The 22920-nt window shown below is 32.0% G+C and overlaps 2 protein-coding genes and 1 long non-coding RNA gene across 4 annotated transcripts in view; 2 read left to right on the top strand and 1 right to left on the bottom strand.

Annotated features, from left to right (window-relative positions):
• Positions 1–1808: 1808 nt before the first annotated feature.
• mRpL46 (mitochondrial ribosomal protein L46) lies at positions 1809–3374 on the top strand. 2 transcript variants are annotated; one of them, XM_087404361.1, is made up of 4 exons: positions 1809–1969; positions 2298–2657; positions 2837–2979; positions 3077–3374. In XM_087404361.1, the coding sequence occupies exons 2-4, from the start codon at positions 2378–2380 to the stop codon at positions 3347–3349; spliced, it is 696 nt and encodes a 231-aa protein (XP_087260487.1). In that variant the 5' UTR covers positions 1809–1969; positions 2298–2377; the 3' UTR covers positions 3350–3374. The 2 variants fall into 2 exon arrangements, with proteins under 2 accessions (XP_087260487.1, XP_011049240.1); XM_011050938.2 differs by having other exon boundaries at positions 1810–2096.
• Positions 3375–4896: 1522 nt separating this feature from the next.
• LOC105142986 (18S rRNA (guanine-N(7))-methyltransferase) lies at positions 4897–7111 on the bottom strand. The gene is made up of 5 exons (XM_011050937.2): positions 6437–7111; positions 6217–6254; positions 5949–6127; positions 5417–5843; positions 4897–5125 (listed from the first exon to the last, which is right to left on the bottom strand). Exons 1-5 carry the CDS (start codon positions 6473–6475, stop codon positions 4981–4983), a joined length of 828 nt encoding a protein of 275 aa, XP_011049239.1. The 5' UTR covers positions 6476–7111; the 3' UTR covers positions 4897–4980.
• Positions 7112–9002: 1891 nt separating this feature from the next.
• LOC147910139 (uncharacterized) overlaps positions 9003–22920 on the top strand; it is a 45630-nt gene continuing 31712 nt past the window's right edge. Inside the window, exons 1-2 of the long non-coding RNA XR_015544631.1 lie at positions 9003–9307; positions 9374–9703. This is a non-coding gene — a long non-coding RNA (uncharacterized LOC147910139). The remainder of the gene's footprint in view (positions 9308–9373; positions 9704–22920) is intronic.

Raw genomic sequence — 22920 nt, 5'->3', positions numbered from 1 at the left:
TAGAATAATAAGTCATTATGATATCAAAATGACTTCAAAATGATCATTAAAAGTCATTTTTCAATCATTTTCATCATTTTAATGTCATTTTGATCATGACTTATTGATCTGTTTAGAATCGCAGCGCTTGTCATAGCACCGAGACACTACCATGTTTCCTGATACGCAGAGTTTAATAAAAAGATTAAAGAACCTATATATCATTTTCAATTTATTTATGAATCTAACTTTAAACCAAAATTTAGAAAACAAAAGTAACGTGATTCATTCCTTATCATTATTACCCAGAATATTTATGATAAATATTTATTATTATTCATTTTTTGAAATATTATATAAATATTTTATACATATTTTATACATATATACAGCTTTATTCGAAATATTATTAAAGGATAGACTAAATATTTAATAAATAATAAGATAGGAAACAAGACCGTTTATATTAAATAACATTATTTTTTTAAATACGAAGCGTCACTACGGTCTGAGTGTTAAATATTTAATGTAATATTTATGATAAAATATGAAATACAAATAAATATTTGTGTTAAGTATTTTTTATTTGAATTATTTTGTCTTGTTTATTTTGTATTTAAGTATTTCCCTAGCATTTTCTACAAGGTTTACAATAAATTAATAAATTTTTAATAAATATTTCATAATGTTTATAATAAATGTTTATGATCTATGCAATCTAAGATCACAAAAATATTTATAAAATATTTAAAATAAGTCTTATAAATATTTATAAATATTTTGTAAATATTTTATAAATATTGTGTACTGTCTGGGTATATAGGAATTTAATAAAATCTTTAGCATATTTTAGGTCCGATTGCAAGATTATTTTGGGCTGATCTCACCAACTCCGATTAACCTATCGCTCGATTAAGTGTCAACCGTGATTGGTCAATTCTGCTGAACAGCAAATGCAATTGGTCAGTTCCAATGTAACAATCAATCGATTATATTAATCGGAGTTGATGAGACCAGCTCTTTGACTTTAAGCAAAGTTTTTATTAAAACTTTACATTAAAACTTTCATTTTCTCTCTTTAAAGCTGAGAGAGTGGGAGAGATAGAAAGAGTTTTAAGCCTTGCTTAAAATCAAAATAACATTAGCACAACCTTTTGATATAATCGCTCATGAAGCGATAAAATTTAAATAGCATCAGAACGACATAAAATCTGCAGAAATTAGTTTCACGCATATATATAGGGTGATTTTAACATATTTCGTCACCCATAATAAGCAGGTAGAGTGAATCGAACTGAGTCGAAAAGTCATCTACCATTTTGCAGTTTACGCAATAGTTAACAAGATATTAATTACTAAAAATTGCCAAATATTGGTTTTAAATAATTTTTTACTTAAATATTATCAACTTTATAGAAAAACTGCAAGAGAAATCAAAAATCATTTATTTTCTTCTCATAGAACTCTAAAAATTTTTTCAGAATTTTTTATCAACTTTTTAGTACTGCATTTTTTTATTTTTACCAACATGAGAAAATACGGTATTAAAAAATTTTGAAAAAATTCTCTTTATTGAATAGTATTTGAGTAAAAAATTATTCAAGACCAATATGATTTGGCAATTTTTAGTAATAATCATTTATCATATATTTCACATTACGAATGTTCGATACCTTACAGAATGCACTACTTTTCACCTATAAAATATACTTTCTAGATTATTCTAAAAGATATTAATTACGTTAATTATAAATCGCAAAAGATACAGATAACATGATCGCGGCGCGGTGATCTATCGAATGACGATATTGCGATTCTCGAAGTGTCGGATGGTCAAGATATCGAATCGATCACCTTTGTTAGGTTAGAAGTAGAAAGACCAAAAGAGAGGCCAATTCTCTGATTAGGTTATGAAATAACTAATAATATAATATAAGATCTATTTTCTGACTGAACTAGTACACACCAGTAAACACTTTTGGAACTTAAAGTAAGATAGATATATGTTTGAAAGAGAGTTTTGGTGCAGTCTTATATAAAAATAAAAAACAGACTTAAAATGTTCAAACAAATTTTCCGATCTGTCGGATTGTATAATTTAAATCAGATTTTACCGGGTAAGCAAAAACAATTGGATTTTTCTTTTCTATTTAAATATTAACTTAAAAAAACGGCAACTGAGTAACTCTAGTATTGTTAACCTTTAATTGAACTATTAACAATTTAATTCTTGAAATGATTTAATAATCATTTAGCTATATAACATATCATCTATAATAATGCACTAGTATCTTACAATATTAAATTTTTTCATGCAGATACATCACAAAAAGCTGCCACAATATATCTCAGTATTGTTCAACATCGGGATACTCGGACGTTTAGTACTATCACATCTATGAGAAAATGGGATTTATACAGTGCTGTTTGTTTAGAACGTCATCCAGTTATAATACAGTCAATGGGAGAAATGGAACTGAAATTTTATAACATGTTGAAAAAAATTGAATATGAAACTAGTTTAAAATCTGATCACGAACTGAAAAGAGAAAAAGAGGAACAAAAAAAGTCAAGCAGCAAGGAAGACACAATAGAGACCTTGATACAAACTGTACAGGAATTTGAGGATAGCAGTCAAGAGGAATTAAACAATTTTAAATTTGCATCAACAATTACGAGTATGCATTAATTTTCTTTTCATAATAGAGCATAATAATTTGTAAAAAAGCAGAATATATGTTTATAAAATATATCATGTACAAATCTTTATTTTATGAATCATGAAATTATTTTATATATTCTATGATTTTAATATTATTTTTCTTATAAATAATTTATTTGCATACATTATTTTTAGAATTTGATGAACAAAATGTAATGTCAACTTTAAAACGTAAATTGAACAAAAATTTGCTTTTACTAGTACAACAAAAAGTAGGTAATTCACATTATTGGATACCTCCACAAGGTATTCGAAAAGAAGGAGAGACAATGAGACAAGTATGTTTCCATTTTTTTTTATACAACTAATTTGATATGTATGAATTCAGTAAGGACTAAAAATATGATTTGATTAAATAAAATTATTCTTTTGCAGACTGCAGAGAGAGTATTACAAGATGCATGTGGTGCAAATATTAAAGTGAAGTTTTATGGTAATGCACCTATTGGTTTTTATAAATACAAATATCCCAAAAAGCTTTGCGAGCAAGGAAGTTACGGTGCTAAAATTTTTTATTTCTTGGCAAAATATATAGATGGAGATATCACCAATAATGTAAAGTATCAGTGGTTGGATAACGAAGAATTAAAAAAAATGTTACCTAATGAAGTACAAAAAAGTGTTTCACAATTTATGTTATTTATTTAAAGGATAATATAAAATATTGAATTTATTCTTTATTTTCTTACTATTAATGTAATCTATTTCTATATTAATAATAGTAATATTAATAATTCCTAATACTCTTCAATATTAAGATAATAAAAGAACACATATGAGGCACAGACTTTCAAAATGCATTTTGTCCAAAATTTGTAATTTTCAGAAAATGAGAAAGAAACTACGCACACAAAATTACGCACTTTACAGAAAATAATTATATGCCAATCGGTAGGATGTGAAATATTAAACAAAATTGCTAAATAATTGCTAAAAATGTTAAACAAATGCATTTTTTGTCTTGTAATTAAAAAACATAATGCACTTTGAAATATCTGTTCTTTTAGCATATAAATTAATGATGAAAAAATGCTTTCTCAATATCTCAGAATAGTTTATAATACGAGTCTTTCAACATTGAACATTATGTCTCTAACTAAAAAAAATGAAATTTTGAACAAAATTCATTTTGAAAGTCTGCTCCTCCATATATATATATGTATATATATATATATATATATATATATATATATATATATATATATATATATATATATATATATATATATATATGGAGTGTCTTGTAAGTTTTGGCCAATTGCTTTTGTGTAGATAGAGCGGATTAAATTGAGTGAAAAGTCCTGTACCATTTTGCAATTTTCGCAATGGTTAACAAGATATTAATTACTAAAAATTGTCAAATATATTGGTTTTAAATAATTTTTTACTTAAATATTATCAATTTTATAGAAAAACTGCAAGAGAAATCAAAAATTATTTATTTTCTTCTCATAGAACTTTAAAAATTTTTTCAGAATTTTTTATCAACTTTTTAGTACTGCATTTTCTTATTTTTACCAACGAAAAAATACGGTATTAAAAAATTTTGAAAAAATTCTCTTTATTGAATAGTATTTGAATAAAAAATTATTCAAGACCAATATGTGGCAATTTTTAGTAATTAATATCTTGTTAACTATTGCAAAAATTGCAAAATGATAGAGGACTTTTCGACTCAGTCCACTCTCTTTCTATACAAAAGCGATTGGCCAAAACTTACGGAACACTTTGTACACGTACGCACGCACACATGCATAAGTGTATTTATCAAGTGTATTTTCATTGCCATAAAATACTTTAACTTTGAATTATTGTAAATAATATAAAGTACTGATAATATTTTAATTAATTCTTGATTGTCTCTATATTATCAATCTAATATTTGAAAATAAACATGATAGTTTCTTTAATAATAAAGATGTGTTCAAAATATTTTTTGTTCAAGAATATTTATTAAATTATTAAATTTTATGAAATATATAAAATTTAATAATTGACTATATGTAAATATATTTATTGGTATGTATATATATATATATATCTATATATATATATATATATATAAACATATATATACACACACATATATATATATATATATATATATATATATATGTTTTTAATGTCTCTTTATTATTAAAGAAAATATCATGTTCGTATTATTTTCAAATATTAAATAGATGATAGACAAAAATTAAAATTTTATGAACTTTATTTATAATAATTCAAAATTATTAAAATGTTTTATGTTAATGAAGTTATATGTAATGAAGTACATCTTAGAATCGCCCAGATCTCTTTCGTCCAGTATATTTGGAATTATCTCTAACTTCTTTTCCTTGCCGTCGTCGCCTTTCTTTCTTTTCTAGAATCCATTCCCTACTTTTCTTCAGTGATTTACCTCTGGCTTTCTTTATGTATTCCCTATAATACAAGATGCATTAAAAAAATGATTATTTTTAGAAAGTTAAAAATATAGTTATAAAATATTTTAAAAATATTAAAAAATGATTGCAAATTATATTAGGTGTTGGAATTAATTCGTAGCGTTTTTTAATGAAAGAATGTTATTTATTTCACATGAGCATTAAAAAATACATTAATGAAAGTACTTCCCATCACTTGTAAAACGCTACGAATTAATTCCAACACCTAATAAGATAATAAAGATTAAATAATAAGATAATAAAGAATGAATAAAGAGATTTAAATAACCTTCTAGAATTAGCAACAGTTTGTCTATCTTCATTATCTATTCCTAGTGCTTTCGGAAGAGGAGCCGCTCCCCCAGTCATTAAAACTAAAAACATTTTCTTTGCTTTTGTGCTATTTGGAAAATCAATGACCACACCACCAAAAAAGCCAGCTTTTGTAGCTTGTGCTGTGATTAATTCAACCTGTTCACTGTTCTCTGGATAAAATTGTAATACTGCTCTTGCGTTTCTTGATAGAGATGCATACAATGTTGAAAAGAATTGATATAAACGTTTCGTAGGATTATGTGAAGCTTTGCTTGCATAACATAACCATTGAAGTGCAGAAATACTAATAGCTCCATCAAATGTACCAGCTTTAAATGGCAACCCTTGACCTACATCTCCCAGAATCAAGTCACCATCTATTTCTCTTTCAACGGCTACATCTAAAATAATATATCAATATATGATTTTCTATAAATATATGCGTTTAACACTACATTCCATAAAGAATATTGTTAAACTATATCATATCAAAATTAAAATATTACCAAGCATAGCCGAAGAAATATCAACACCTATCCATACATGTCCCTGATCTTCCAATACGCTACCACTAAGACCTGATCCACATCCGATATCCAAAAGTAAGCAGCTCTGATCTTCAGGTAACAAAAGAAGTTCTATAGCACGTTCAGACATGTGTATTTGGATTTCTATCATACGAGAACTTATCAAAAAAAGATATTATTACATAGATTTTATTACAAAAATGTAATAGATGTAGGTACATAATTTTGTATAAAAATTATGACATACCTTAGAGTATATTTATTAGCTTCTTTTTCATCATAATACTGTTACAGAAAAAATAGAATTACCTTCATCTTTGATTTATTAATCTATCTAATTATCTAATTTTTAAACTTTTTATTAATTATAAATTAAATTATTTTTTTATTAATTATAAATTAAAAAATATATAAAGTCAATGTAAGAGATTTTACAATGTAAAATCTCAATAAACTTTGCAACTTACCACTTCAGGTGGTGCCATAAGCTCTGGACGCTTAGACATTTTAATTAATGATATTTATTCGTTTTTTCGGTTCAATTTTTATTTTCTTTTATATATTTTAAAGTGTGTTTTGTTCCAATAATGATTAAATAACAATTAATCTCTAATAATAAAAATAACTTCGATTAGCATCAATATTATTGTATTTTTAATATTTCTAATTCACTTATAAGATTTCTAATTTGTTTGATAAATTAATATTTTTTGATAATTATACAGTTTGGCACAATCACCTAAAAAAATCAATAAATCATAAATTAGGCTTATTTGATGCATTTTTGCATGAAATGAAAAAATCTGGCAAAAATAAGCGTTAGATTCTTTCGTTTTGAGTGAAAACGCGTCGAATGAGTATATTTTCATTAAGATTTTATAGGTTATAAATAATTACCCTAACCTCAATAGTCGTCAATTTTAACGTTTAATATTTCGGTTCGCGGAGCGACGCTTATTTTTGTCAGATTCTTTCATTGCAAAAACGCATTGAATAAGTCTAATTTTATTGATTTTTGAGGCGATTATGCTATAATTACTTATTTTTTTTCAATATATCAACAGTATTTTTAATAAATGCACATGTCTCATCGAACATATCATAGAGCTTAATCTAATCTGAATTGACTATAGATTTGTTCTTCTTACTTGCTTGTATCAGAGAGAAACCTGAGAGAAGACATGCTAGCCCAAAATCTGTAGTCGCAAAATGTTGCTGCACTATTGCCCCCCTGACAAACTGGATGTAAACTATGTAGCTCTGAGGGTAATACGTCCACTTTTCGGAGGGTACATCGTCCACTTTTCAAGATTGCAGATGATAAATCGATACTTAATTCATGCACCGACGAGATACCATTAAAGATCGATGTCCTTACGAGAGTTCGCGTCCTTATAAATATTAAAGTGATTAAGAGTTAAAAACTGATAATATTATACTAATTTTATGATTTATTAGTTTAGTAGATGTAATTATGCATTTATAACTCAATAATACTCAATTTTTCTTTAAAACTGTGATTTCAGTATTATCGTTAAAGTTTGATTATCCACAGAGATGATAATCGCAGAAAAAAAATTGTAATTTTTCTGCAATATATAGAATATTATTACATGTATGCATATTTATTGGGTCATCTAAAAAGTATCCGCGATACTTTGTCACTAAATATTGGATCATCTAAAAAGTATCCGCGGTTTTTTGTCACTAGATGTGTGTTGATGGTCATATATCTAGTGACAAAGTACCGCGGATACTTTTTAGATGACCCAATATTATATTTTTACAAATGTGTTACTATTTATATTTTAAATAAGCTATATATTGGGTCATCTAAAAAGTATCCGCGGTACTTTGTTACTAGATATATGACCATCAACACACATCTAGTGATAAAAAACCGCGGATACTTTTTAGATAATCCAATATTAAACGTTATTAAATTTAATTGGCTCATAGCCCTTGTTATTACCTATATTTAATTTATTTCAATTGAGATATTCTATTAATTTATATTAAAAATTATGTTATCTTGTTATCTAAAATGTGATCCTCTTGCCTGTTCACGTTGAGCGACCAAGGAAAACATTTTCAATCGCTTCACGCTTGAATTGAAGAGACGGGAGTGAGAAGGACGGGCTCACGCTGTCTTACAATTAGTCACCTTCAGTGCGTCGAGAGTGAAAGAGACAGCGAGAACGTAGTGCGAGAGAGTCAGAGCTAGCCCTCTCCTACCGACTAAAACAGACCTTGCTGGCCGAAGCACAATAATAAACGCATACGGATATGGACTCAATCCTTTGCGTGTATTGCGTGATGTCACGACAGCAATTCGACAGCTGCCGGTGTATCCGCGTATCTCCGTTTATATAACGTATTGGATCATCTAAAAAGTATCTGCGATTTTTTGTCACTAGATGGTGTTGATGGTCAACACATCTAGTGACAAAAAACCGCGGATACTTTTTAGATGAATAAAATATTGTAACAATAAGTACTAAACTGTACAATATAATTATAATAAATTGGTAATTATTTTAGCAACCTGACTTCTCTAAAATTGTTAAGACTCTGTCATTGTAACTATAAATGTATAAAAATTCATTTATTTTTTGTACGTCTCATGATTATATGCATATTCGATATGACTGCAGTGAAGTTAATTTTCATAATTTGAAATAATAGCAGTACTTAATTCTTAATAAGACTGCCATTCTGTATTGTATACTATTTTCTATCCTCTTGTATATTCTATTGGGTCATCTAAAAAATATCCGCGGTTTTTTGTCACTAGATGTGTTGATGGTCATATATCTAGTGACAAAGTACCGCGGATACTTTTTAAATGACCCAATACTATAATAACTAATTTTAAAATTTTTCTCTCGTTTGGATAAGATACTGTATTCAAGCAAATGAAGTTGATGTATTATGTTAGTTACATTATTATATTGGGTCATCTAAAAAATATCCGCGGTTTTTTGTCACTAGATGGTGTTGATGGTCAACACATCTAGTGACAAAAAACCGCGGATACTTTTTAGATGACCCAATATATTAGTTATACAGTTATTCGTGCTTATTGGACGGTCTCACACAAGGCCGCGGCCATTCTCTCGAGAATGATCCTTTTTCGGATACAAGAAGGTACAAAAATGTCTATATCAAAATGCAAAAGATATTATTGGACACAGGCTTTATATTCCCGCAGGCTAGGAAACTTAGGGCGGAGGAGTATAGGACTGTCCAGATGGAAGGAAGAACTGTTCTCTTTATCTTCTTCCGCTCCTAGATGTAGAATGCGTGAGGCCTTGGTATGTTGTTTGGAGGATTGGATGGTAAGATCCCATGGCTATCTTACCTTTCGGATGACACAGGTACTGACTGGTCACGGCTGTTTCCAGGGATACCTCTATAAGATCCATCGCGCTGGGTTTCCGGTCTGCATGCATTGTGTCAGAGCGGTGGACATGGCGATCCATACGTTAGCTCGCGTGGGGTCCACAAAGAGCGGAATTGAATGGGGCGCTGGGTCCCGATCTATTATTGTGGATCATAATGGGCTGTTATAGGCTCACCAGAGATGCATGGGAGATCTTTACTAGATTCTGCGTAAAGAGTATACTGAGCGGGAATGCGAGCAGGCTGCGGGCGCTGGTCGTCGTCGTCGTCGTCGTTGTGGTCTGGAGGCGGGGGAGGGGGACTCATTGGCTCCACTTCATGCTGTTATTAGAGTAAGTATTTTTCTTGACGTAGTTGCCTTTAGTTCTATTTTATATAAACTAAAATCTCGTTGTGTGTAGGATATAAAAATTCCTTATAGGTTATTATATTGCAGCCTGGTAGTGGATACTAAAAATGGACGAGTTCCTAAATATCCATATACATATTCATGAGTGCAACTGTTTCTTTGTCCTTGAGACTATAAATATACTGAGGATAGGGTGTATAGATCCGAGTGTCTCGGACCCTTAAGGTGATGAGATTGTATCTCGTATGAGCGGGGGCGGCCTTGTGCATGACAATAATCGATTCGGAGCCGCTCCCTTAGAGTGCCGTCATATGAAACGTAACCTGCGTAAACGTAACTTGCATATTCTAGTAATATTATTAGAATACGTAATATTATTAGAATAAAGATTATGCGTTTCGCAGGTTTTCTCCATGTCCAGATCCATTCTTGGAATGTCAACGTTTCATGAATCTTGTAGTCCACTTCATCTGGGCGAGGAAAAGCCTGATACTGAGCAGTACCTCCAGGCCGTTCCTTTTTTATATTACGCTACTTGTTGGAGTGGTGAAAGGAAAAAAGAGAATTAAGGGGACGAGAGGTTGGGGAAATCGGTCAGTCTTCAATAACCGAGAGAATGGTGCTCCATATTTTATTTATATTGTATCCATTATCTCTATTTAAATTGTTAAGGTGTTTTTATATCTCTATGACTTCTCTATACTTTCTTGGAAATGATGAATATTGGCTATTGTGATTGTTCTGTCAAAGTATTTGATGTCAAACAGTTATTGTCCTGTTTCAATGTTGTGTTCTGATAATGCTGATTGCATGATATGTTTTAGCCTGACATTACGTTGGTGTAGACTTTTATCCGTAGATTGACCATTCTTCCAGTTTCTCCAATGTATACTTGCTCACAGGAACAAGGTATTTTGTATACTCCTGTGGAGCTGAGTGGAAATATTTGATTTTTAAGATTTCTTAAGATTTGTCCTATCTTTTTGAATGATTTAAAGATAGTTTGGATATCGTGTTTGTTTAATATCCTGCTAATCCGATCTGTTGTTCCTTTGACATATGAGAGAATGGATAGAATCCTTTCGTCTGGTTGTGTATCAGAGATCGTTGTCTTGTTTGCATGTTTATTGATAGTTTTGGTTGTCTTTTTTGTCGTGTTCGTTTTTCTGTAAGGCTAATTTTAAGTGATTGAGTTCTGTCTGTAGATGTTCTTTGTCAGAGGTGGTGAAAGCTCTATGTACAAGTGAATTGATTGCAGACTGTTTTTGTGCTGGGTGGTGGTGCAACTCGGCATGTAGGTATCTATCTGTGTGTGTTGGTTTTCTGTATACTTGATGGTCTAAGGTACCGTCTGCTTTCTTAGAGACAAGAACATCTAGGAAGGAGAGTTTTTCGTTTTCCTCTATGTCTATGTAAGTCTATGTCTAAGTGAAGTGGATATTTGGATGTTGATTTTTGAGAAAAATAAGGAATTTTCGGAGTTCGGCTCTGCTGTGTCTCTATATCACGAATGTGTCGTCTACATAACGAAACTAAACCTCTAATTTTTTGAGTGTTTTCTGAGGGCCTCTTTCTCAAAATACCCCATGAAGATGTTGGCGATTACAGGAGAAATAGGAAACCCATTGCTGCTCCTGAAGTTTGTTCATAAAATTATTATAGGAGAAGTAAGTGGTTGTTAAGCAGTGCTCTATTAGCGGAATCAGAGGCGACTTCATGTAAGGCCTTTGATATGTTTAATGTGTTTTTTATTGGGACTTGTGTGAAAAGGGATGCTACGTCGAAACTTACAAGCAGGTCTGTGTGACGTTGTCGGATTTTTTTGGATCTTTTGTATGAAGTCCGTTGAGTTAATTATGCATGATTCGGATTTTTCAGTGAAAGGTTGTAGTGCTAGGAAGCGGGATAAGTTGTATGGCGCTGACAATCAGTCTGAGAGGGATGTTTGGTTTGTGTACTTTTTTTTTTAGTCCGTATAGTCTTGGTGGGAGAGGATTTGTAGGTTTTAATGTTGATTTGATTTTACTGGCAATGTTGTTTTTTTCCAGCAGGATCTTGATGTTCTGCGCGATTGTATTAGTTGGATTTTTGTCAAGCTTTTTGTATGCTTTGTCCAAAAGAAGGTTCTTGTACGAGAGAAGGAGACGACACATTCATGATATGGAGATACGGCAGAGCCGAACTCCAAAAAAAATTCCTTATTTTCCTCAACAATCAACATCCAAATATCCACTTCACTATAGACATAGAGGAAAACGGAAAACTCCCCTTCTTAGATATTGTACATATCCAGTAAACACGCAATGTCTTACAGACATTCCGAAAGACGACTTAAAAGGGACGTCTGTAAAACTTTTTTGAAAAGACGACTTTAAGCTGACTTTCAGTCAAGTTTTAAAGACAACCTTTTAAAGATGTCTTTCAAACGACTTAAAAAAAGACGTCTGTAAGACTTTTTCAAAAAAACGTCTTTAGGATGACTTTTAGTCAAGTTTTAAAAACAACCTCTTTTATGATGTCGTTCAGAGATCCGTTTAAGTCATCTTTCAGATCATCTTTTTAAAACATATTTGAGAACAAAAATAAGACATTTTTATAAAATAATTCGTAAAGTCGAACTGGCGATATGACGCATTTATAACATATCGCACGTAAAATACATGGTGCTTTTCGTATTATCGGTGTCATGCTTTAGTTGCTTATTTAATTCTTTCGACTACTTTCTGCTTCCGGCAATTCCGGCGGAACGCCGAACCGTCTAAATCGTATATCGTCCGTGATAAATTGAATAAACGACTATGTTCTGGTATACATTGTCACTGAAAATCTATATTATTCGTAATGTGGGTTGTAGATTTTCGAAAAATCTATAGTTTACGTTATGTATATTTAAAGATTTTCAATACTGTTAGTATATCGAAACTCGGTCATATCCAAAATTAATCTGAAAGACGTCTTGAAGAATGGCATTATAGAATGTCTCAAAGACGTCTTATAGACATTACAGGAATAGTTGTCTAAAAGGCAACCATCAAAATGTCCAAACGTATCTTATATGACGTCTGTTAGACATGTAATAAGGTTACTAAAAGACAGACATAAGATGTCTTTAGACGCCTTAAGTCTTTTAGTAAAAAATGTTGGACGTCTGAGGGAATTTTAAGTCGTCTTAAAGGCGTCTCTTAAAGGCGTTCTTTAAGATGCCTTTTGGTTTATTGGGTAGAGCTTTCACCATCTCTGACAAAGAACATCTACAGACAGAACTCAATCACTTAAAATTGGCCTTACAAAAAAACGGACACGATAAAAAAGACATAATCAAAACAATCAATAAACATGCAAACAAGATAACGGTCTCTGACACACAACCAGACGGAAGGATCCTATCTATTCTCCCATATATCAAAGAAACAACAGATTGGATCGACAGGATATTAAACACAATATCCGAATTATTTTTAATCACTCAAAAAGATAGGACAAATCTTAAGAAATCGTAAGATCAAAGACCTCCACTCAGTTCCGCAGGAGTATACAAAATACCTTGTTCCTGTGAGCAAGTATACGTTGGAGAAACTGGAAGAATGGTCAACCTACGGATAAAAGAACACCAACGTGATGTCAGGCTAAAACACATCACGCAATCAGCATTAACAGAACACAACATCGAAACAAATACTGTTTGGCAAAACGACCACAATAGCCAACATTACATCATATTTTCCAAGAAAGTATAGAGAAGCTATAGAGATACAAAAACACTCTAACAATCTAAATAGAGATAATAGCTACAACATAAAATAAAATATGGAAAACCATTCTCCCGGTTATTGAAGACTGATCGATTTCCCTCACCTCCCCAGAATTTTTGTTGTACATTCTAACAGAAATGCTAAACAAATTTATGATTGGTTTTCGTAACCTACACATCTTGAAAAGTATGCCTCGTGGAGAACCGGCACCTTTCCATCGCGTACATATGAGCGGATGAATTGTTAAAATCAAAAAGTCTTGTGAGACTCTTAGGTTTATTCGATGCGTTTTTACATGAAACGAAAGAATCTGGCAGAAAAAAATGCCCTGTGATCCGAGATATTAAGCGTTAAAGTTGATGACTATTAAGGTTAGGAAATCTGTCACAGGCAAAATGAGGTCTATAATTTTATTGTTCCACATGGGTTTCGACTGGTTTAGACTTTCCACGTGATGCAAAGGGACGCACGACTTTTTTAACTATACTATTGCAAAATTGAAACCATGTGTATTTTTTCAGAATAAGCTAAAATGAATCAAAAATTGGATTCGACACATGGTGGTTCCATCATGTTTCGGCATAACAAAATAGCGTAAAAAGCATAAAATAACTTGACAGAAATTAATGTTCAAGTAAAACAATATAATTGGTCGGTGCAAGTTACACTTACGCAAGTTATGCCGCATATGACGGCATCCTTATGCTCGGTATTGGTGCACTAGAGGGAGGGGGGAGAGGGGATTTTAGGAGGATTTTAGGTGGTACGCGGATCCTTGGCGGTTTTGGCTGGGATTGTGCATGGTGGAATTAGAAAGGTGAAGCATTGCGCATAATGGAGAAGATGGATGGTAACTTATATTTCGACCAATCAGACATATACAGCAATACAAGCCGCGAACTTTAAAATAAGTTTATGCAATTTGAAATGGAAAAATCATGTTTGAGTTATAGTATATTTTATTGAAAAAAAATAATTTATATATATAATAAAATATAATGAAATAATAAAATAATAAAATATAATAAATGAATATAATAAAATAATTAAATATATAATAAAAATGAATTTGTTTGTGTGTTTGTGACGCTGGTGTCATCTTGTATGGAAGGCTCGCTCGCCAAGGCGACATGTAAATAACGACGACTCTTTTTGTTGTAACAATTCGGAATTTATGGTTGACTCGAATTAAGATTTGTTCGAAGCAGGCGGTAAGCGAGACTTGATGCGTTCGGTTCGATATGTGCACAGATAATTCGCACTTGGTACGATGTCGAGTAATTTCTTACAGTCGTTTGAAAGAAAGTGTATTGCGAACAACGAGGCCGGCAAATCTCAGAGATTCACGTAATTCTCACGCACTGACTGCTCTCGCGATACGCGTATATCGAGAACGTTAGGTAACAAAATGTAGCGGTAATACGCGATGGAACTTCGGTGTGGTTTGCTCTCCAGGTTCGGGTTAAGAAGCGTTACGAATTACTATCGATAAATGATCCGTATTGATCGGGATCGGAAAGCGAACTGAACATTCACATGCGGAACGTATGCGTGATCGTCAACTTTTCGGGTGTCGCGCAAGAGGGATCGCGTGCCATCTGAGATAGATAGCATGATTAGAGCAGGACGAGATATCCGCATGTTTTGAACGGTGACGGCTCGAGCCGTCTATGAGTTATTTGTCTATGAACTGTTTGCTTACCATCGCCGAGAAGATATTCAAATTAACGATCATTCCGGAAGAGAATTATAACGTAATTTTATTACAGATATGTTTTAATTTTTTTTCTTTATTTTTTCCTCCTTTTAAAATATTTTGCTCCTTAATTTTTAAATTCATGTTTCGCAAACAGATATATGTCCTGGTTTTTACTAAGCAGTGAATTATTACTCGCGGAAATACATCTTCATTTATCCTAAGGATAACAAGGTTCGTGATCTTATCGAATATTGCAGGCTCTTTACTGAAACTATTGTCATGGAATTTTAGGAATTCCTCTTCCATAATTTTGGAAACAGCTCTTGGAAAGGAAAGTATTTCATCCTCAGATGGGTAAATATAGTTTTCTCTTGATATACATGATAACCAATGTTCATCGAGAGATTGCATTTTCGGTAGGCAGACCAAGGTGATGAAATGAATAGCGAAATCGATGCGCGACGTAACCAGCCACGTATATTAAAGTCTCAGATTCAATTTTTTGGCGTGCTATATCTTTTTCAAATTCTTCCAATAGCTTCCATTCGTCTACCGTTGCATTATCAATGTGGATTACAATTTCTAATAAATATAAACAATGAAATAATATTGCAAAGGAAATAATAATAAGTAACAGTTTTACAGCACAATTCTTTTATTATTGTATAATTATTTACAATTATTTTATTTTATATTATTTTATATTATACAACTAACTTTACAACATCAAAAAATTATGCTTCCAATATGAGAAACCCTGAGAAATTGTTAATAAAGTGAAAAGTATATCAGTATTGAAATAAGAAAACTTTATTTAATGTTTTTAAAATGCAAAAGCAATGAAGAATTTATTTTTAATAATCGCAATATCATAATACAATATCATTTTTACGATTATTAAATTATTATATTCTTCTTTATATGTATGGTATAACTAACACGTTCTTTTTATTAAATGAACAAAATTATCTGTATCTTTCTTCTTCTACTTACTGCATGTCGTTAGAAGTTTCTTCTATTCCTGTTTGCAGTCCTTCATTGAACATTGATATTTCCATTGCAATTTCATTTTGTTCAAAAGCATCCATCAATTCTGATTAGAAAGAATCGCATATATCTTCCAAATCCACAAACGGAGTTAAGCTCTCTTTCTGTGTTTGTTTTTTCTGATATTCCGTACTCAGAATGTTTTCCTAGGATATACCATTTCAAACATATTTGACACTGTACGGTGACGGATCACCATGCATTCCTTCCATCGATCTGATGTGTGCAAAGAAATTTTCGAGTATATCCTGGGACAGTCGTCTGGTAATTATACAGGGCCGTGCAGGTAAATCCGGAATTTTTGTGTGTTGTCGTTTTCGAATTCAGTTGGCAGTATTGGAGTAATTCCGCCCGCCCTGTCGAGATTAATAAATAAGGAAACACAGTAGTGTAAATACACAGTAACCTGTTTCGATGAGCCGAGAACAAAACCGAAGAGCAGTCATACTCGAGTCGCTTCGCGCCGGAAAATCGCCGTCAGAGATCATCGCGTGCTTTGGATACAAAAAAACTCAGGTTTACGAAGTTTCTAAGAAATTTTGAGAAGCTGACAATCAGGAGACGATTATTTCGAACCAGGCAAGTCACAGCAAGCGGATCGGAAAAGAAGCCCCAAATTCAACAATCTGAGAAAGATGATCAAACGTAATCCTGGACACAGCATGGGTGACTTGGCGAAGAAAACGAATGTATCAAGGTCAAAAATCAATCGAGCAGTGCGCGATGATCTGTAGATGAAATCTTTTGTCCTAAGGTAATGTCAGTTGTTGACTGAGCAAAATAAAGCGGACAGAAAGACCAAGTGCCAGGCTTTGCTGAACGACATGAAACACGTCACACAGCGCCGGCTTTTTGAAGTTCTTTTCGGATGAAAGTATGGGGCGTGATTGAGGTAAAGATAAATGCAAAGTTTCACAATAGGAAGACTGCTCTAAAAGCTTCCATTAAAAAGGTGATGACAATATGGACAAGGAGAAGTTGAAGCTTGCGTGCAGTTCATTCAGGTTCAAGCTCTAATGAGTCGTGGCCGTTGATGGAGGATACATCGAATAATTTAATTAATCACATTATTTACTGCACATATACCAAGTTTTATACAAATAAATTTATTTGGTCCTTGATTTTTCTTATGGATCACGGATTTACCTGCACGGCCCTGTATATGCCGGAATAAAGTTTTCGGATGTGTATTTTTCCTTCAAATGCAGGAGCAACTCTTTCAGGGATTTATTAACTAATAAGATCCCTTTTTGAAATGACATAAGGGATTTTTTTCCACATACTTTCATTTTAAAAATAAATTCACTCATTCTATCGGAAGTGTTATCCTGATAAGTCAACTCCATAAGCACATAAGCCACTGTGATTTCCATATTTGTGTATTCAGAAGATCAAACCAATTATTTACTGGTTCTATCATGTCTTCCATTACTTTCCAATTTTTATCTTTGAAAAAACCTTGTTCTTCGCAATACTTTATAGCATTTCTAAGAGAAAAAAGCTTGGGCTTTTAGTTACACGTTTTGTCGCTGAAAGCCTTTTGCATCAATGATGCAAAAAGTAATTTCTACTTAAGTTGAAGGCTATTTTTAAATCTCTTTTATTAAGATCCACTACAGCTCTTATAAAATCGATTCATTTACAGTCAAATCATCCATATTGAATCCGGAATCGAACAAATTATTCCTTATCAATTTTATTAGATGAGGCCCATCTGCGAACACAAAACATTTTAATGTCTCGTCCGCCGGATGCAAGAAAAAAAATTTTGTTTCGCCAATGTCGTCGATATTTTGACATTTATGGAATTTTTGGATGTTTCAATTCCAATATTAAGGCTTTTCCATAAAATCATATTTGTTGAACCCATCGTTAGTTACAGACACAACAATGTAACCAATTTTGTACAGAGCTTATATAATTTTAAATAAAATGATTTTTGTCATTAACTGAGAAAAGTCATAAAACACTGGTTGTTTCCAACTACCAAAAAGTCCTCAAGCCATTACAAATTGGCTCAATTTATGTGACCCGTACACCTTCTGCTCCCGACGTTTCAAATCAATCTTATTTGCATATTTCGAAACTTAACACGGTCAATTTGTCAGTTAAGTTCTCTTTTATCTTCATAATTTCCAGTACATTATGTAAAATCCCTTTACTGAAAAATTGTAACTCTAGTTCTGAAGTGTTGACTCGCAAGGAAGCGATATCTTTATAAAATACTCGCGTAAATACTTGTATGCTCTTCTACTTCAATCTTAGGGTCATGAAATATCTTTCGCTGTCCACATAATTCGTTTCTGTGGAATTAACAATTTTTTTATCTAACCTGGAGTAAATACTGTACGCAGCATGTTACATGAAATTATTGTCTCTCAATATCTTTCTTCATATCTTTAGTGATTTTATCGCGACTCTGCGAGATGGTTTCAAGCTCTAAAATTTTATTATTGAGCTGTTTATTTACCTCACTCATTTGTGTGAGTTTCTTATTTACTTTATCCAATTCCATCTTAAATTCTAAATACGTTTCGATATTGGGGCTTGGCTGAACGTCCGTTTATATAGAACTATAAACACATAAGTAATTGAAATAAAATTATATTGAAAAATTTATTAAGTTTTAAAAAATTAATCTTAAATATTGGGAGTCAGCCCGTTAATTAGTACGCAAATATAATTAATGTTAATGATATATTTATTTTAATATATCATCTTAAATTTATATAAACCATTGAGAATGATTCTAAAAGAGGTCGAAACGAGTCCGGATATTGTAATCGAAAATATGTTAAAAATACATCAATAACATTAATTATAATATATTATACAAGGTGTGTCCCAAAATTTTCCGAACTTTTTCAATAGGGATAGGTCGGGTGGCGCCATCCGTGTGTTCGATTGCGCGTTTGAAAGGTACATCCCTAGCTGACTTCCAGTAAAAATTTCATGACATTTGGTTCAGTGGAAACGAAGTTATGGCGTCTCAAGTGTCAGTATGTTGTATACATCGGTACGAGAATGAACTTCGAACAAAGAGCCAATATTAAGTTTTGTTTTAAACTTGGTAAAACATTTACCGAAACCCATAATTTGATGAATGACGACGCACATACAGGTCGCCCAAAATCGACAATTAACGAAAATTCCATCGAAGTTGTGCGTAATTTCATCAAGCATGAGCCAAAATCTTCAGTGAGATACATGGAAATGGAATTGAACATCCCCAAATCAACGATTTATCGCATTTTGACCGAACATTTGGGCCTACAAAAAGTCTGTGCACGATTTGTTCCACACAAGTTGACTGACGACCAAAAAATGCATCGAATTCAACATTTAAAGGACATTATTAAGGAAGCAAAAAAGGACCAAAACTTCCTTTATAGCATTGTTACTGGTGACGAGACGTGGTGTTTTCAATACGATCCAGAAACCAAGCGTCAAAGCGCGGAATGGAAGGCGCGAAACGACCCAAAACCCAAAAAATCGCGTTTAGAGAAGTCAAAAGTGAAGACAATGCTCATTTGTTTTTATGATTCCAAGGATATTGTGCACAAAGAATTCGTTCCAGCAGGCCAAACAGTTAATGCTGTATTCTATGTAAGCGTTTTGAAGCGTTTGGTGCACCGCATTCGTCGTATTCGGCCAGAATATCGCGAAGGAGGAAGTTAGCGCTTGTTACACGATAATGCGCCATCTCACCGTTCGACACTTGTCACTGATTTTTTGACTAAAAATCACATTTTAACAATCAACCATTCCCCGTATTCGCCTGATATGGTACCTTGTGACTTCTACCTATTCGGCAAAATGCATTTGTCCATGAAAGGAAAGCGGTATGTGGACGTAGAAGACATCCAAAGGGCTTGTACCACTATTCTGAAGGACGTGCCTTTGAACGACATAAAACACTCATTTGAAATGCTTTTAGATCGTGCCAAACGTTGTATTGAGTCCGACGGGGACTACTTTGAATAAACAATTTGAATTTGAAAAAAAAAGTAAACCGTTGTTTTATTTCAAAAGTTCGGAAAATTTTGGGACGCACCTTGTATATGCGCACTAATTACCACGCTGACTTCCAATACTCCATTTAAGATTATTTTTTTTATTGAACACTGGGAACCTAACCATAATGTTATTATTTTATTAAATTTTGTTCCTTTTACTTTACAATGCTTTTAAAATATTTTTTTCGTAACGAGATTCGCACGATTCGCACGATCTAACAATGAATTTTCCACTAAATATATTTCACTCTAAGAGCAAGTTTATAGTGGAATCAATAAATTGTATTAGTTTAGCAGAAATCACTATCGCATATTAAGAGTCTATCTCATAATAGGGGTTTCTCCTCTATATTTTCTTTTACACAATTTATGATTAATTTACATAATATTAGGTGTTGGAATTAATTCGTAGCGTTTTACAAGTGATGGGAAGTACTTTCATTAATGTATTTTTTAATGCTCATGTGAAATAAATAACATTCTTTCATTAAAAACGCTACGAATTAATTCCAACACCTAATATAATACTATGTTTGACTATGAAAAAAATAATTTCTTTTAAATCATTTTCATGCTTTTCTGATTTCTCTCAAAACTAAATTTTTCAAATTATGTCAGTTTTTCACTTAGCCTTTACTTTTCACTAATCCCTTTTCAGAGATAAGCCTTTCGCAAGTTCTTATAGTATACATACACTTCATGTAACTTGGCACTTTCCATTGTTGCATTGTGGCAACTTTCCTCTTGTCCCACAGCAAAAGTGAGAGACAGAAGTAGACTTCTATCACACACTGCTATCTTCCTTCACTTTTTCCATTAAGAGTTTTGCACAGTTATTTTTTGCACAACTGACAAATTCAGTATATGTTAGTATTCCGGCACAACTGTCATAACGAAATAAATGTATAATTTTAAATTGTACATAATACAATTATTTACATATTATTAAATTTTTTTACATTAATGAAATATTGAAACGAGATATTTTACAAAAAAATTGACTAGGATTGACACGTTTGGACACATTTTGTCAGTTATACGATAGGAGTAATATATAGGAGTAATATATGTTCACTTTCAGATCATGTAAGAAGATATCTTATTACTATGAAAACACACTACCCTCGTGAAAAGTGTAGAAGTGTATTTGTTGAGTTTCAATACATATGTGAAAGATAAGTGACCTGTGTTCATTTGTACAAAGTGTGTCATCTGTGTTTTCTAAACAAACTATCAATAATTGAAACATAATATAAAAATCACATGATAATTTTATAAAGGTGCAGGATAAATAATTTTACTGTTCTTATGTAATAGAAAAGAATTATATAAACTTTTTGAAGTTTATGAAAGAATTTCAAAAATTACCAGGGCACTTTCTCTTGCGGTCCATTTTCATTTTTTAAGAGTGTCCAACAATTCAGGACTCTCTTCTGTCTTTCTTTCGACAAAATGAGATTCAGTGTTGGTAAAGATTCCTTTTTTAACCGACGAATCATACATTACTTAACATGTTTTAATCGTGGCTGCGTCAGTTTGTTTCTTCGAAACAGTCGGGTGTAAAATGAATTTCACATATTGTAGCTGAAAATAATATTTTTAATATTATTTCATTATGCACAATAAATAAATATTTCTTCGATATTTAAAATAAGAAATGTTGCTTTCATTACATATTGTATTGCACTTATATTGTAACTGTAAATTACCTTTACAAAGTTTTATATGTCTTTGTTGATTTACTGGACTTTGATGGGAAATATTGGCGGATATAAGAAAAAACGTACACAAAGTGATTTTTGGAAGCGAGAAGAAGGAGGAGACATTTTTATTCAGCGTTGTCAATAGATACAAACATAAGTTATTAAAACGATCATACCAAAAAGAATTAGGGGTTAGAAAACATAAACTTAAACTTACTAGACATGAAACTAATATAAGATAACTTTGATTGATATAAAAGATTATTATTATTAAAATTTAATTCTCAAATCTCAGCACTCTCCCTAGAATTAAATTTTACTGTTTTAAATCAAGTTATTTGGATTAATAATCTTTTATGACAGCAGGAAGAGATTTGATTAAAATGTCAGCGATCATTTGATCAGAGCAAATATGTTGAACATCTATAATGTGATTATCTATTTTCTCACGCACAAAATGATGTTTAACATCAATATGTTTTATATGAGGTTTATAATTCCCAGTCTTGGAGTCTTCGATCGCAGATTTATTGTCAGTTAATCCTCATCGGCTCTGGTTTCTTTAGCTCGGACATTATTTCATAGAATAGATCTCGTAATCAAACAGCTTCCTGAGTTGCGGCTGCTAATGACATATATTCAGCTTCGGTCGTTAAAATTACTATAATGGGTTGTTTTCTACTCGCCCACGAGATTGAATCATTTTGATAGATAAAGGTGTAACCAGTGACTGAGCGGCGGTCCTTCAAATTTTTAGCCTAATCAGCGTTGCAGAAACCAATTATGTTTCCTTCTTGATCTTGTGAGAATTCAAGTTTGTAGTTGATTGTCGCTTTTAAATAACGCAGTATTCTCTTGACATATTTCCAATGAGTTGGATTTGGATACTGATTAAAACGATTTAAATACCCTATAGCGTTAGTAATATCAGATCTAGTGCATTGGCTGAGATATATAAGAGATCCGACTGCCTGTTGATATAC

This window comes from Acromyrmex echinatior, chromosome 3 (assembly GCF_024713525.1).
Source record: "Acromyrmex echinatior isolate Ae372 chromosome 3, ASM2471352v2, whole genome shotgun sequence".
Classification (NCBI taxonomy): domain Eukaryota; kingdom Metazoa; phylum Arthropoda; class Insecta; order Hymenoptera; family Formicidae; genus Acromyrmex; species Acromyrmex echinatior.
Note: the sequence above shows the minus strand (reverse complement) of the source record. Positions and strands in the feature narration are given on the sequence as shown.

Bases quoted from the DNA above. Each gene is read 5' to 3' on its own strand.
- LOC105142986 (XM_011050937.2), bottom strand. From the start codon at position 6,475: ATGTCTAAGCGTCCAGAGCTTATGGCACCACCTGAAGTG. The intron at 5,844-5,948 runs GTAATATTTTAA...ATATTATTTTAG, and splicing joins TATTTCTTCGGCTATGCTTG to ATGTAGCCGTTGAAAGAGAA. The intron at 5,126-5,416 runs GTTATTTAAATC...CTTGTATTATAG, and splicing joins ACTGTTGCTAATTCTAGAAG to GGAATACATAAAGAAAGCCA.
- mRpL46 (XM_011050938.2), top strand. From the start codon at position 2,039: ATGTTCAAACAAATTTTCCGATCTGTCGGATTGTATAATTTAAATCAG. The intron at 2,097-2,297 runs GTAAGCAAAAAC...TTTTTCATGCAG, and splicing joins TTTAAATCAGATTTTACCGG to ATACATCACAAAAAGCTGCC. The intron at 2,658-2,836 runs GTATGCATTAAT...CATTATTTTTAG, and splicing joins ATTTGCATCAACAATTACGA to AATTTGATGAACAAAATGTA.